We start from the raw sequence: 15,276 nt of genomic DNA on the forward strand, positions 1-15,276 counted from the left end.
AATGACACGTCCCTTTACGTAGGGTATGCGATATTGAGGTTACGGTTCGAGGCAAGAAAGCCTAATTCTAATATTAAGCATTGTCGTACAGCACCTACCTTGGCAAACAACTGCTTATTTTTTCGCATAAATTCCACGCAGATTTGGCGGACACTATCATGGTACATCTGAATGCCATGCTCATATTCCGACACCACTCGAAACAGGCAGGTAGAGTTTAGTGCAATATGTTTACGATAGTATCCTAGGTTTTCGAGGAAACGAGATTCCGCTTCGGGCGTTTTCAGGCTTCCGCAAGAAAACTCACGGTGCATTCTTAAATCGTTTAATTTTAATCACATGTAAGAGAAACTTGAGAAAAATACACTATACTGGTTATATTTAAAATAATTGCATAAGTGTAAAGACACAACGCACGTTTTACACGGAAACCACGACGCACAGCACGAAGCGACTTGGAGCTGTTGTTTTTCACGTTAAATTGATTCTGCGCTGAAGAGGTGACAGTTGTCAGTTGTTACTTTTTCAATTCAAATGTTTCCCGAGAAGAACCAGTATTGAGAGTTTCGCTATTTCATCAACGATTTTATGGTGCTCAAGTTTTCTCGTGTTTTCTTTCCACAAATTCGACCATTTTTGCAACATTCACATGAATTAATAGCGTATTTTTCTACAAGCATTGCACTGAAATCTCCATAGCCACCTCAGTACAATAATGTACGATCAGAGGCAGATCATTGGAGACGAGACTTAAGTCCCAACCACTGGTCGAAATTATCAACGGGAATATCAAGGTGAATATATAACCGAGCGTTTAAATACCTTGACCAAACAATAAACATCAATTTAAATTTTAGCTAAAAGCGTAAAAAAGCGAAATCTCTCGTAATGAACTCCACTGTGAAGTCAGTTATTGACAAATTTACTATTTACAAAATAAACTTTTTAGAAATTTACCGTGTGAAAAACGACATCGCACTTTGAAACTGCTTCAAAACCGTTTGCTTGCTAACAAATCCCCACGGAAAAAGAGTGACAACTGACGGCTGTCATATTTTCCGCCCGGTTGGTATCCAAGTCACTCCGTATTGTGCGCTTCAATATTAGTGAAAATATACGTTCTTATAATTCACGAACCTTATTGATACACCAGAAAGGTGTAGTTTACAGACGCTTTACTTGAATGTGACTACTAACAAACGTTTTAACTATGGCAACGAATAACTCCACACGACATGAGCAGCGAGCCTTCGCCTCCGGTAGCCGGCAAACGCCGGACGTTGATGATCAATTCATCGAAAAGCTGGGATACTATCGCAAGCACACGGCCACAGACTCTACCTGCCTGTTTCGAACGGTGGCGGAGCAAGAACATGGCGTTCAGATGTACCACGAAAGTGTACGTCGGATTTGTGTGGCATTTATGCGGGGAAATAAGCATTTATTCGCCAAAGTAAGCAATGTAGGACATAGAGTTAATACGACGCGCACCCTAACCTCAATATCGTCCCGCAGCTAAAGTTACTCAGTCGTATCATTTCTATATTGCAATAACACCAATAACCCACTTTCAACATCATCACGGTTGCCCTTTTTTTTTCAGTTCGTGAAAGGACCTTTTACAACTTACTTGGCTAACCTGGCTTTAACGCGTACGTATGGCTCGTTGTTGGAGTTGCGGGCGTTGGCAATGTTCTACAAGTAAGTATTGGGATCCAACGGGGCTGAACTATGATGATGAGTTCTAATGTATCCGCAATCGTTCCAGAGCCGATGTTTTCATTTATGAACCGCTTTCGACTGGCCGTTGGTTTTACCAGAATTTGGACGGGTCTGAGAAAGTCTGGAGACTGTTCGTTTGCCGGGCAAACCACTTTGATTCGGTGTACCCGTTAGAGCATATGCAAGAGGCAGCCTTCTGTCAATGTAAGTTGAGGGAAAAGAACTGTTCTATATTGATGTCTAAAATTGCTTTCATTATGCTTCTCTACAGCTCTGGTGTATGAGGTTTTGTACAAAGGAGTGTTTCAAATACCTGATGTGGAGTACGCTGTAGAGCGTATGCTGTACGATCCGAAAAACATCACTACATCCTATGGAAAGGATCATGAAGGACGACCCATTGCCATCACCGGAGATGGTCGGCAGCTCGTATTAAGCAGACGCGACAATACCAAGTGTATTTTGTCAAACTTTCAACTGTGCCACTTCCACAACAACGTGAATTTCACCAAGGTGCGACGTTTTTTCTTGGAGCACGGCAACGACGCAGGGTACCGATTGTACGGGCAGTTTAGCGGAAGCAACTACCAAGTAAGGGCTGGTAGAGTACCGAATCCTCTGCTGATGGGCCGGGACATTTCGTGTGTACGCCAGCTGCTAAACGAAGGAGTCATGCCGTTTGCCTACAAGGCGGCGAAGGCGCTTGATGCCTATATTTATCGTAACGTCGAGTTCGACGTCTGGAAGCTCGCAAACATGACAAAAACTTGTGAAACGATATACCGGGTAAGTGTAGGTAACCTCACAGTTCGGAATTTAAAACTTATTTCTAACACTTATCTTCATTATGTAGAACGGAAGGAAATACCTTTACCAATCCAACAATTCCCTTAAGGTGTGTCGCATTGAGAACATTCAGTTTGAAAAAGGAACACGTATGGTACGAATGAGTCAAACTCACGGTTTGGTAAATGTTCAGCTAGCGTCGCTAAAGCCGTACCCTTTCGCTACTCTGCATGGAGGACATATTCCTGGAAAAGCGATGAAACTCGAAGGGCAAGCTGAAATAGAGCAGTCGTCTTTTAATGACCGCAGCGAACGAGTCCAAGTAAAATACTACGACGCTGTAGTAAATCGATCAAGCCAAAGGGAACACGCTGCATCCGGAGGGATAGAAAAACCTTCACTAACAGCTAACTACTCCGGCAATACGAATTGGGCGCCTTGGAATAACAATGTACCAATGCCCATGCCGTTGATGCTACCTCCCCCGGTACCGTACGAGAACTGGGCATCATCACCCGTTGGAGCCTTGGGAGGGCATTTCGTTCCGACAACACCAGACACCCAAATGTGTCCACCAAATTACGATCTTGAAGGACGTCTAACCGGTGGTTCATGTTTTGCAGTGGTAAGCCCTTGCCTTTATTTATTTTAGCGATTCAGACGAAGGCAAACTTTTGATGTGTTTATTTCTAATTCTGCATTATAGTCCCAGCGAGTATCTCCTAGTGGGGTACAGTTGTACGAGGTGAATGATTCCCCGACTGACGAGGAACTACACCTCCTGCAACAGGAACTCATGCAACAGTCTCATTTGGCGCAACAACGTCAGCTGCAGGAACACGTGTTGCACCATCAGCAAGAGCAGATGCAATTCCAGTTACAAAATCAACAGCAGCAGCCGCAATCACATCCACATCATCAGCACGGCGGTCAACTACCGTTTTCTGTCTTTTCGTTCCAACATCATAGCAATTGCCCGGTGCAGAACTCTATGTACGGAATGTTGGTGTATGTTGATTCCTCCCAGCAGCATCAATTGAGCCAAGCCGCCGCTGTTGGCTATGAACCGGTTTCGTGTGCCGGTCCGACACATTACATACCGGGTGTTTTTCATTATCACCCGTACAGTGGCGCTGATCCTGTTGCCGCGGGTCCATGTAAGTTGGATTTTTTTACTACTGTTTCGTAGATATATAATGTAGAGTATTTACGTATGCTTTCTCAAATTCGACCACTGCAGTTGCTGGCCAATCCGTCATGATGCCGTACAACAACATGGATTTGGAAAATGCCTACGGATATCCCGGAAACAATTTTTAGCATATCCTTATAATCGCTCAGGTGGTGGGTGAAAGGGTAACTTGTTTACTTTTATATTATTAACATTTCTTTCCTTTTGAATGCTTAGTATTCGTTTTACATTTTCTATGTTTCACTGCTTTCAAATTTTGCTAATGGACTTGCTTGCAAGCCTTCGATATTCTTCAAATTTAGAAACATATTAGCATTTTTATTTTTTCACACGTATTCTAATACTCTTTTTTAATTATCATATATCTATGTGCTTAAAACTTGTTTTGTCGATAAACAATAAAAGCATTGGCAAAAAAGACGTCCTCTTTCATACTCAAGCGAGTCGAGCCGTCTACTGGAAATGGCTAGCTTAAGATTCATTTTTAAATTAGTGGTTGTTGTGCTTAAATGAATTTGTGGTTTTAATTTAAATTTTCAAATCAAAGTATTACAGATTTGAATTGAAGACTTGATGCATGGAATATTCTGAACACACGAACTAAAGGTAACTCGACGTTGTACAACCATTGCGTAGTTTCCGATATTTATTTTATTAGCATGCCCATAAACATTCTCATGCTGTCATCGTTCAACACACCGTTGTTTGAAATCTTGACCTATGAATGTTTTACGAGTAATTTTTAAACTCTCATCTCACAAACGCCAGCTTTAGTGCCCTGACGAATAATGAATCCATACCAATCGTCATTCAGTTCATAATAATTCGATCTGCCCGATTCAGTTCACTCCCAGTGTTAAGGGGTTTGCACACTGTTTACACCACATTTCTTCACCGTCCCCGATATCAGCCGAAAACAAGAAACCATGAAAATGAAAGGAAGTTCCGATCATCAGTGAAACGATACCGATTGATTTTTCCTTCCTATACCCACCTCGAGCCAATGTTGTGATGTTCTAATAATAAATTCTCACTCCCGCTAGTGGGGCAAATAAATAAGGTACACAATCAATCAGAGATTTCGATCGCAGGAGGTGGCCACACAGCTGTGTCAATGAGTTTTTTTGTGGAAGTGAAACTTGATAAAAAATAGCATGGCGAAAACGCATCAGAAAACAACTGCTGATACAAAGGCAGTTTTCGTACCCAAGTGGAGACGCCCAGTTGCCAACTGTTCAAGTTAGATGGTATCGCGTTTCATGGTACAGGACTGCAGCTCACCAACCGAGGGGTGGAAATTAAATGGATTCGTAGGCGAGACAAAACAGACACCATCGGTTAATGTAGGGTAAAGGTTAAAAGGCAGAGGCTGACTCACCGTGTCCGTTGGCAAACTCCACGATTTTCTCCGAACTTCGCAGTAGGCCAAAGTTGCTCCACAGGTTGTTGATGCGTTTACCGAAGGAGCGCCTTTTAACGGATTTAACGACCGATTTCGGGTGCCTGGTGTGGTCCTTCACCAGCTGGTCCTCCTTTTCGGCTGCCTTCACCGCTCGAGTTTTCCTGCGAATCGCGTACCGATTGTCTCCGTGATGAGGCAATTGGATGGTCACCGTACGGTGCTGCTGGCCCGCTCTCGCCGGTTGCGACACTAACGACGATGGTTCACTACCCGATTCCGGAGAGGCAATGGGGGCTGATTGACGTGTCAAAAACTGCTGATGGTGGTCACTAGCAACGGTTGGTGACGAAGAGGGCAACCCGCTTGGAACAGTGGCTAACTTGGAATGGCGTCGAGAAAACAGTCCCTTTAAGCTGTCCATAAAATTGCCAGTCTTTCCCGGTGGAGCTACCCGTTCGGCTCTGGACGCTTGCTTCAGGTGCACCATTTTTGCATGCAAACGACGGAACTTGGCGAAGGAAAAAAACACACGAGGTAATGCACCTTAACGACGATTGGCGTCACATGCGATAAACATGGGGAGGAGGTCACTGAACTGTAAAATGCAAATTTCACTAACATAAATTTATTTCAGTTTTTTGTTGTACTTCTCTTATCCGTGTGCTATGGTGTGGCCCAATTTAAATTATTACGTACACGAAATGTTTTTATAATCTTATTGCTATAGAGCAGGAAATGAATGAAAAGAAGGGTATCTACATCAAATTTGGACCATAACTTTTGAAGTATTTTTTGCGCCCTATCTTTTAACACACTCTTTTAGGATAACTTGTTGGCCACTTACGAAAAACCTCCACTATTTTTACTCCAGACATATGCACAAACCAAACAACTGTAATTGAATATATTTGTAGAGGCCACAAATGACACATCACGCCTCCAACAACAAACCCAGTATTGTTCTCGTCCGAACATTAAATTATAACCATCGGCCCGAGCCGACGGAACCCTCGGTCGACGTTGTGGCAGCACGATGCGCGTGGTTGTTAAGCAACCAGACGACGGATTGGAACTACGACCTGGCGCACAAGTGACTCGTCAGTAGGGCCAAGCCCCGAACCAAACGTTAGTATATTTTTGCTTCGATTCTTCTTCCCTTCCAAGGTTCTACTAATAAACCGCACACAAAGCACACGATAACACGCGTCACCCACACGGCGCTGCCTTCGGACGGAAGCTCGAATCCCTCGCGCCCTGCGAGTTACCACCCAATAGGACATGCTAATTACATTTACTATGACCGCGAACCAGCGCGTAATAGAGGAAACGAAGCGCAAGACGTAACGCTACGCCGCTGTTTTTCACTTCTAAACAACAACTCCCGGCTCGGGGTCTCCATGGGGATCCAGTAGTGGTACGAAAACCGCGTCGTCCAAAATCTACGACTAGATAATGGAGCAGATAAATCGACCGTTATATAACGATGTCGGAGAAGTCATATGGATTATGCTTTGGACTGAATTTATGAAGCCGGCACAAAGGTGGTCGGCTGTAATGATTCAGTTCATCAATAATGTACCGTTTTGATGGTAGCAGAAACCATGGCTGATGCCAAATGTTTATTGATTATTTGTGCTTGGGAAGAGTACGTCTCATAGATTTATTTCGAATTAAACGGACTATGATACAATAAAACCGCTTTCTTCCTTTTTATCTTTTACTTTTTCTTCCCATAAAAAACCTGATTTGAAAAACCGAAACAAATATGTTTTTAAAAAGGCGCTTCAACGTGCTTTTTAAAAGGTTTGAATCAAGGTAACTAGGGCGAAGTAAAACTTTGAACTATTCTCAAGCTAATATTGCTTCACTCTAATAACCTTTATTTCATCAATTTGACAGCGCTTCCTCGAATTGTCAATGTTCTACTGAAATTGTCAAGCGTCGCATCTTCTCCAAAGATTTTGCAGTTGTATTTTATAGAAAAGAGAAATCTCGCGACAAACTGTGAGCGTCTAGATAATCGTGAAAAGTTACGTACTTTATTCATTTTACCGTGCGTATCTTCCCAAATTAACGCTCGCTGGCGGCATACTAACGCATCGCGTACCGTAGTTTGATCGTAAAACTAGCTCGTGTGTCCGCCATACTATAGAAGCAAAAGTGAAGCCGGTTTGCATTTGGCGACCCAGGATAGCAAAAACGGAAGCGGAACCTGCGTACAGACGGCAATACCCGCTTTTACTGGAATTCCGAAAGGAAGTGCTATCTGCCCCATCAAACACCGTACAATACGAGCATTCACCTCTCAATCGTGTTTGAGGAAGGCAGATTCTTTGTTTCCTTCGTACCGTATTCTTTTTATCAGTCAATTGTTTCGCCTGCTGTGTGACAGACGCGCCGCAATCACTTTAGAAGAGCTGTATAGAAGTTAAACAGTCATAAATATTTTAAGTAGCGCACATTCAGACGCACGGATATCAATATCCCGATATACACAAAGTCTGATACGACTTCAGGCAAATTGCGCACCAATATTCTTCACCGGAAATCCCGTTTTTCGGCGAGAACACCCGTATACACCAAGTACCGCGTGACGACCTGTGCAATGTTATGCTAATTTTCGCCATCATCAGCACAGTTCAGTTCGCTGGTTTTTTGCAACGTTTTTGTTTGCAAAATTGGTGCAACGTCGATCAGCCGACTGGGAGGAGAAGTGATAGCCAGAAACCTTTGTGACGTTTAGCTCTTCCCAGACCATCGGCAACGACAGTCGCTGATTCATTGCTGGGAACCATCGAAACAACAATTGAGGCCAACATGGAATCCGATAGTACCGCGATGAGCGGGAATAAAATATTGTAAGTAGTGCGGTTTTGTTGGTCTCCGTATATTTAATTTCGCAAAGTGTAATAAACCGATCGAACTCTTGCTTTCTTTCAGCCGTTTCACTTCGGAAGAGAATCAACATTCCTTCAAGGCGTCCGATAAGAACATCACAGTGATGTGCAGTGGAGGCGCGCATGATCGCGGCAGCTCAAAGATCAAGCTGGACAACGTCGTCAACTACAAGTGGGAGGTGAAACACTATCCCGGGCGTTTGATAGCGTGCCACAAGGAGGGTCAACTGCTGGCATACGCGCTCACAGGTACTTTGGTCCATCGGCGTTGATTGATTCTTGCAAGGTTGCTATAGGAACTCCCATCTTACTGTTTTTCGTTGTTGTTCATTGCAGTGGTGAAGTTGCAGAAACCCGAAGGAATGGTCCGGGTAGCGTCGCTGCAGCTATCCCAAAGAGCACTCATCAGGGGGTTATCGGAAATGTTGGACATTCAGTTCGCCCACACTACACACCCCGACTATCTGCTGGGGATTATCGAACGATCGAACCTGCAAGTGTACCAGGTACTGATTAACGGCACGGAGTTGACGACATCGCTGAAGGTGAAAATCGTCGATCCGCTCGAGGGCCACGTACCAGAATACGACCGGATCAACTGGTGTCCGTACCTGCGAGAGAACGACTACGAGATCGACGACTTTGCCAGCCAGCTGCTCGTGTGGACGCGCGGTTCCACCTTCCAGTGTTACAGTATTAGTAAGCTGTCAAAAACCTACGGAGAGTCGGTCAACCTAAAGGCCGTCGATATAGACGAGGGTGGCTTTAAGGCAAGCGATGGTGATGCGACCATTACCGGAAGCGTATACTCCGCCGACGGAACGACGTTAGCGCTGAGCTCGATGGATGGTATGATCCGGTTCTATCAGGTGTACCAGCACGCAAACAATTGTACGCCGCGCCGCTTGCACCAGTGGAAACCGCACGGTGGCCGATCGGTGAGCTCGTTCTTCTTCCTGGACAACTACACCGAAACGGTGGATAACGATAAGGTGCTTTGGAAGAACGTGATCACCTGCGCGGACAACAACACCGAAATCCGGGTGTGGTGCTGCGAATCCTGGGAGTGTTTGCAAACGATTCGGCTCGAGTCGCCCATGGTGCAGCCGCTTAACTTTAAGGCAGAAATCGATTTGTCCTCATCGTTTCTGGTCCTGTCCGATATGAACACCCGGCAAATCTACGTGCTGCAGATACGCAAAGGTCAGTCGTCGAGTAGCTCTGCCCTGCCGTCCCCTGCATCGTCTTCAGCCCGCGATCAGGCATCTGGAGAACCGCAGTGGAAATCACGCACAGCAAGTCTCGCCCGGGGAAAGGTGAACCGGCGTGTGGATCAGTCGTCGATCAAACCGTACATCGTGTCCATCGCCGAGTACCCTATATCGACGATGATTCTGGGCTTTGGCATTCTGTGGGCACGCGTTGGTAACTGTTTCCAGCGCGAGCAAGACGACGAAGACGAGGACCAGTCGCTACCGAGCTGCATCGTGATCCGGATGTTTCTGGTGCAACCAAGCAGCATGCAGGACTGCACGCTCGTGTACGACCCGGTAGATGAAAGCGAGTGTGAACCACTGGCGATCGATGCCGGAGATGACGTGAACACCAACGACTGTGAAGTCGAAGACGGTAACGAAATGCAATCCCCACAGTCGTCGGGCTCCTCGGTTTCGTCATCGTCGTCCGCGGCATCATCGTCTGCCGAGACGACGGACAACAACTTGTCTCATCCGCCCTCCGAAGCTAGCGACCAATCGGTTGAACGGGAGTCTAAGGTTGTACTGACTGCTATGTCAGCGCCGAAAGCATCGGCTGAAGAAAGCTCTGATGGAAGTGGAAGCAACGCCGGTAGCCGAAAAGATGACGAGGAAGAGGAGGGTAGTCCCGGTCCGGCGACCAATCTACTGATGCTAAAAATGGCCGAAGCGGCCCAAAAACTGAACGATAAGAATAAGCCGGCCAGTGGTTCCCCACCGGACGCGAATACCAGCGCCAGCGGTGGGATCAACAGTGGTCCTACGACTCCGGCCAGCACTACTGCAAAGGTTAATCTCATGACTCCGGACTCGTTCAGCACGCCAAGCGGTCGAGGCAGCCGATCGGGTAAGTTTCTTTTTCGTACATTATTCTTTGCGTAGCGGATATCATTGCATGTAATATAGTTTTACTTTCAAAGTTCTCTATTTTCGGTCGAAAATCTATTTATACACGAAGTAATTCAATGAAGTTGAATTCAATGTTGAAGCTATTGCCAATGTGGCTGATTACCGGTATATTAGTGATTTCTTTTGAGGTAATACGGACCAGTTTATATTTTGTTCTCCTTCTCCGTTCTATTGAGATTGAGAAAATATGTTTTTTAATGCGAAAAAATCAATTTCGTTTGCCCACATGAAATATTCTAACCGCAAACAAAGCGAAATCAGATTCTAATAATTTCAGGAAAAAATCAATAACTTAATAAGGCGCTACCAAGATCTAAAAGATTTGGCCGCGTCAAGATTCTTCTGGTCAGGGATATACTCGGATATAGAACTACACGGTTCAATTTTTGTTTTATTTTTGTATTACATACACGTCTAGCCAAACTTCGTTAACTCAGCATGAGCTCAATATTTTTTTTAGCTTAGAATAGAAATATTTTAATTGTTAAGACAGAAATATTTGGTTTTTTTTTGTTACTCGTCGCTGTTATACTAATTTGGGTTTATTTTGATTTTGTTCAACAAAAATCATTCGTACATCATGCCGTATGTTAAAAGAATAGTAATTTTAAGTGTGGTATTTGCCTCGTTTTCGTTTATATTTATGTTGCACCTTTAGCCTAATTAATCTAGAGTCTGTTAGCATTTAGTTATTCGTCGTAAATAGATTGGTTAGTGTTGTTTTGCGTACAAACAGCTAGTACCAGTGAGTAGCCCTGTAACGTTACCTTTCCATTGGGCTACCTGTATATGTTCAACTCGAATGGTCCTCAACAACGTCGGTTTGTTTTTGTGTCCTTCCTTCTTCCTTCTCCAAACCGCGCGATGGCAGCGAACGACAGCGGCAGCAACGTTTGGCCGCCGCAAAAGGACGTACGTATCATAAACCTTTCCGAGGTGCCCTACCCGGAGGTGGAAACGCTCATGAGCCAGCTCGATACCAGGCGACGGGGTAGAGGCCGGGGGGCCAGGGCATCAAAAATCGCCTCAACGGAAACCGCTGCGACCATCGGTACGTCGTCGAGAAAGAATGATTCGTCCGCCAGCAGCACGGCCAGTGCGAACGGGGCGAGTGTCTGCAGTAGCCGTGACGGCAGTAGTGGAGAGGGAGAAGGAGCCGGAGGGAACAATACCAGCGTCGCGTCGATAGCTGGTTCCGAACGGATCGCCAACATCACCGACGATCCCGACGAGGAAGATGATCAAATCAGGGAGGAGCAGCAGGAGGAAGATGGGGAGAATCGTGCCGTAGGTGGAGAAGACGATCCAAGGGTTGTGACGGCGAAGCGGAAGGAGAAAAGCGCCGCCAGAAGATTGGCGGCAGGGTTGGGCAATGGTGATGGTGACGCTGGGTCTACCGAGTCACCGAAGAATACGTACCGGAGCGTGCGTAACGTTACGAGCACTTCTACCGTGCTAAGTGTGGAACATTTCACTAAAATACTCACACTAGACGAGGCAGAACCACGGACCGCTAGAGGTATTTTTGTTTAATTTCAAAATTTGTAAGCGACTGCAAGAGGTGTCAAATGGTTATTTTAAAACACGGTGACTTAAAGTAAGATTCCCTAGATTAAGGAGATAAACGCTTCTAACATACATTTGTTTGACACCTCTGGAGAGGCGAACTCTCGTATGGATTGGACCGGCTTTAACGAATGCAAATTTCCATCTTCCCAATTCCAGAAAAGAACAAAAGCGACGAAACGGTCAATCCGAACGTTCTCAACACACTGCTGATGCTTGCGAACGCTACCAAACAGCGCCAACCAGCCCAGAAGGTCGTTGAGATGGTTTCGTCTTCCGTAACGCTAAAGGGGACCACGGTCAGCGGCGCCCCGCAGGCAAGACCTGCGAACGATATGCAGGCATTCGTCAATATGATGAACAGCCTGACGCTCAATAAGGAGGCGGTCATGTCGAGCGGTAAACTGCCCGAATCATCCAACGGACCGTTGGATGGAGCGGAAGGAGGTAGGGCATTTCTTACCGTTGTCAAAGGGCTTAATGTTAATTGTTGAGAGTTGTTCCCACATTTTCTTTGTTTTTTTTTTAACAATTAGGAATTCCACCGGAAATCCCACCAATGCCATCGGCTGACATGTTGGCAAGCGGTGGTTCAAGTCCAAGCCGTGAAGTGCAGGAAATTATGTCCACCAAGGGGTCGGGATTGAACCTCATGGTGGACGATCTGCTGCATTTTGTCTACACGCCGGGGCAGCGAAAGCCGAGCGCATTGGATGATGAAGAGGAAGAGGAAGTGGAGGAGGCAGGTGTGGATGTGGACGATGGTGGTAATGCTGGTGGTGGTGGACAGGGTGTCACAACCCATACTGTGAGTGACAGTCGGTACGCCGAAGAGGAGGGCGTTGTTCGAGTGGCATCGAATGGGCCACAAGAGGAGAAGCTTGAACCAAGCGATAACAATGAGAAACTTGGCGATGGTGAGGAAATTGGAAATAAGATTCTAGTTACCTCCGAAGGAGCAACCTCCTCCACGGTGGATATCGATGGACTGCAGAATGCAAGTGCCGTTCCCACCATCGACGGGGAATCGAAGAAACCGACGGTAGCACCATTCTGGCCCTCGGTGCCATTAGCCACCACTGCTACCGTTTCTGACTCGTCCAAACAAACACTCGAAGCACTCACCGACAAGATGGACCGCATGATGGAGCTGCTGCTCGCTCAGTCTTGCCGGATGGAAGAGATGAACGGTCAGCTGGAAGCGATGAAGAAAGCGAAAAATGACGAACATCGGCGCTACAGTACGCTCATCAACCGCTTTCAGCAGACTATACCGAAAACCATCGAAACGCAAATTAATAACTGCCTCGTACAACACACAGTCCGGCTCGAGCATACGATTCAGTCGTGCTTCGGCAAACAACAGGCACTGCTGACCGAAGCGCTGAAGAACTCAATTGTACAGGCTCTTCTGGCCCAGCTGCCCGAGCAACTTTCGGTCCATCTGGTGCGCGATTTGCACCTTAAAATACTGGTCCCGATCGGTGGCAAGCTTGATGTTGTTCAGCGCGGATTAACTGATGAAATCGCGCACCGGCTGGCGACGTTAGAAGATCCGCTGAAGAACGCCATCACACGAACGTTGCGAGCGGAGGTAAGAAATGATTATTCCTTTTTCCAAAAAATGATTAAGCTAAATTGCTTGCCAATGGGGAAATGATAGAAAACATTGGCAAAAGTCACATTAATCCCCATGCATACAACGTTTTGCAAATCAACATTCAAGCCGGGTCGTGTAGTGAACACAGTAGGCTTAGTTAGTAAAACATCGTAAAAATCATAGCATGCTTAGTAGCACTTGATCGTATAATGCAAAAAAAGACACTAGTTGACGGCAGTAGAGTTCCAGTTCCAGACGCACAACATTTTATTAAATTCATATTGAAACCCTATAGATGTTTGACGACAAGAAGAAACCGTTTTAAAATGTGGGAATTGATCTTAAAATTATGTTTGAAATATTATAGGGGGATTTTTGATGACTTTTTTCCACAGATACAAAACTCAACTCCACATTTGATTTCACAAAAGAAATGTTGTGTTGGAACTTTGTTGGAGCATTTATTGATTATCATTCATTGGAAATATCAGTTATTCAATTTATCGAATAATTTGGCAGTTCAATTTGTTTCTAAGACGTATATTATCTCTTCTTTCAGCAATTCCACAATGCTATAGCTATAAACGTGAAACGTGATTTGAAGCAGCAATTTGATGAAGCCTACAACGATTCGTTGCGCAATACTGTTATACCGAGGTACGAAAAGGTCCACCAGGAATTGTTCCGTCAGGCTAATCTCTGCTTCACGGAAGGCGTAAAAGAATGTAAGTATTTACCCTTCCCGCACGGTAATAATGTTGGTTACAGTTTATTATGTTGTCCCTCTTTCTCTTCGTAGTAATGCGTAAGATCGATGAACACATAGGGCGTGTTGCACAAACGCACGAGCGCACCAACGAGGTAGCGGACTTGCTCCGTAAGATCCCGGATGAGATAGCCGTCAAGGGAGAACGGGTGACATCCAACACCCTGCGGGTGATCCGCGAGCACCTGGAGAAGGACATTAAGGGTCTGCATACGCCACTGATGAAGACGATCCGCGAAAACATTCGACAGGAGATCGAGAAGGGCTTCGAAGCGCAGGCCTCTTGCCTGGAGGATTCGGTGCTGTCGGTCGTTCGGTCGCAGGCCCAGACACCCGCACCGACCGGGATTGAAGTGCAAGATCAGATCAAGAAATATCTCAAAGCCGATCAGATCAACCTAGCCTTCCACATGGCGCTAGCGTCGAACGAACTGAGTGTGGTAGAGTTCCTGCTCGAGCGTGCCGATCCTAAGAAGGTGTTCGACCCTTGTCCCCTCGAGCAGACAGTGCTCCTGTCGCTGATCCAGCAGATATCCGCCGACATGTCCAACCACAATGAACTCAAGCATAAGTAGGTGGCCAATGAAACTGTGCGTTGACAGGTTTTGTTTTATTTATTGTATCATCGATCATTCCTTCCTTCCAGATATCTTGACGATGCAATCGTCAGTCTCAATCTAGACGATCCGGTCACACAGGAACACTCACCGAAGGTGATGCAGGAGCTGATCGCCAACTGTCAGACGTTCATCACCGCTAACCCGTTGAATCCGCTCTGCGGCAAACTCAAGATGCTCATGTTTGCCGCTAAGTATATCAGCGGCGAGCAAATCTGATATCTGCTAACGTAGCGTCGTCGGCACAAAAAGCGACAAAGGCGAAAAAAAGGACAACCCTGCAAGACTGATGGCACCTGAACGGATTCAAACCATCTTCGCACCATGGGCGCGACAAAACAAAACATACAAGCAATCGAACCACATTTCTAATCCTCTTTTTTAATACTTTTGACCTTTAACAACACCCTTTTCTTGACCTACAACTTTTGCTCTTCCTTTGAATTTATACTCCTTTTTTGAAACAGGAGACGAAAATTGGTGATTATGAATTTAAAACGGACACAAACATGAAAACAAAGACATTTCGGCAGTCCAAGCACCACGAAAAAATAAAGGTTTTG

The 15,276-nt window shown here is 45.6% G+C and overlaps 2 protein-coding genes across 5 annotated transcripts in view; one reads left to right on the forward strand and one right to left on the reverse strand.

Moving 5' to 3' along the window:
- LOC131282130 (protein PALS2) overlaps positions 1 to 5,589 on the reverse strand; it is a 43,958-nt gene extending 38,369 nt beyond the window's left edge. Inside the window, exons 1-2 of one of the 2 annotated variants that reach the window (XM_058311527.1) lie at positions 5,433 to 5,589; positions 5,079 to 5,396 (exon numbers count right to left, since the gene is read on the reverse strand). In XM_058311527.1, the coding sequence (XP_058167510.1) occupies positions 5,079 to 5,396; positions 5,433 to 5,589 (475 nt within the window). Of the gene's footprint in view, positions 1 to 5,078 lie in introns of both variants that reach the window. The other variant, XM_058311526.1, reaches the window with a different exon arrangement.
- A 1,497-nt stretch (positions 5,590 to 7,086) lies between these two features.
- On the forward strand, positions 7,087 to 15,252 carry LOC131283093 (enhancer of mRNA-decapping protein 4 homolog). 3 transcript variants are annotated; one of them, XM_058312657.1, is made up of 10 exons: positions 7,087 to 7,155; positions 7,741 to 7,960; positions 8,043 to 8,248; positions 8,336 to 10,102; positions 11,036 to 11,683; positions 11,890 to 12,177; positions 12,267 to 13,324; positions 13,890 to 14,055; positions 14,130 to 14,667; positions 14,743 to 15,252. In XM_058312657.1, the coding sequence occupies exons 2-10, from the start codon at positions 7,920 to 7,922 to the stop codon at positions 14,930 to 14,932; spliced, it is 4,902 nt and encodes a 1,633-aa protein (XP_058168640.1). In that variant the 5' UTR covers positions 7,087 to 7,155; positions 7,741 to 7,919; the 3' UTR covers positions 14,933 to 15,252. The 3 variants fall into 3 exon arrangements, with proteins under 3 accessions (XP_058168640.1, XP_058168639.1, XP_058168641.1); XM_058312656.1 differs by having other exon boundaries at positions 7,101 to 7,960; XM_058312658.1 differs by lacking the exon at positions 11,036 to 11,683 and having other exon boundaries at positions 7,101 to 7,960.
- The last annotated feature ends 24 nt before the right edge of the window (positions 15,253 to 15,276 follow it).

The sequence above is a fragment of the Anopheles ziemanni genome, chromosome 2 (genome assembly GCF_943734765.1).
Source record: "Anopheles ziemanni chromosome 2, idAnoZiCoDA_A2_x.2, whole genome shotgun sequence".
NCBI classification, from domain to species: domain Eukaryota; kingdom Metazoa; phylum Arthropoda; class Insecta; order Diptera; family Culicidae; genus Anopheles; species Anopheles ziemanni.

Coding starts and splice junctions, on each gene's coding strand:
- LOC131283093 (XM_058312657.1), top strand. CDS start 7,920: ATGGAATCCGATAGTACCGCGATGAGCGGGAATAAAATATT. Junction 13,325..13,889: donor CACGAACGTTGCGAGCGGAG/GTAAGAAATGAT, acceptor CTCTTCTTTCAG/CAATTCCACAATGCTATAGC. Junction 14,056..14,129: donor CACGGAAGGCGTAAAAGAAT/GTAAGTATTTAC, acceptor TTCTCTTCGTAG/TAATGCGTAAGATCGATGAA.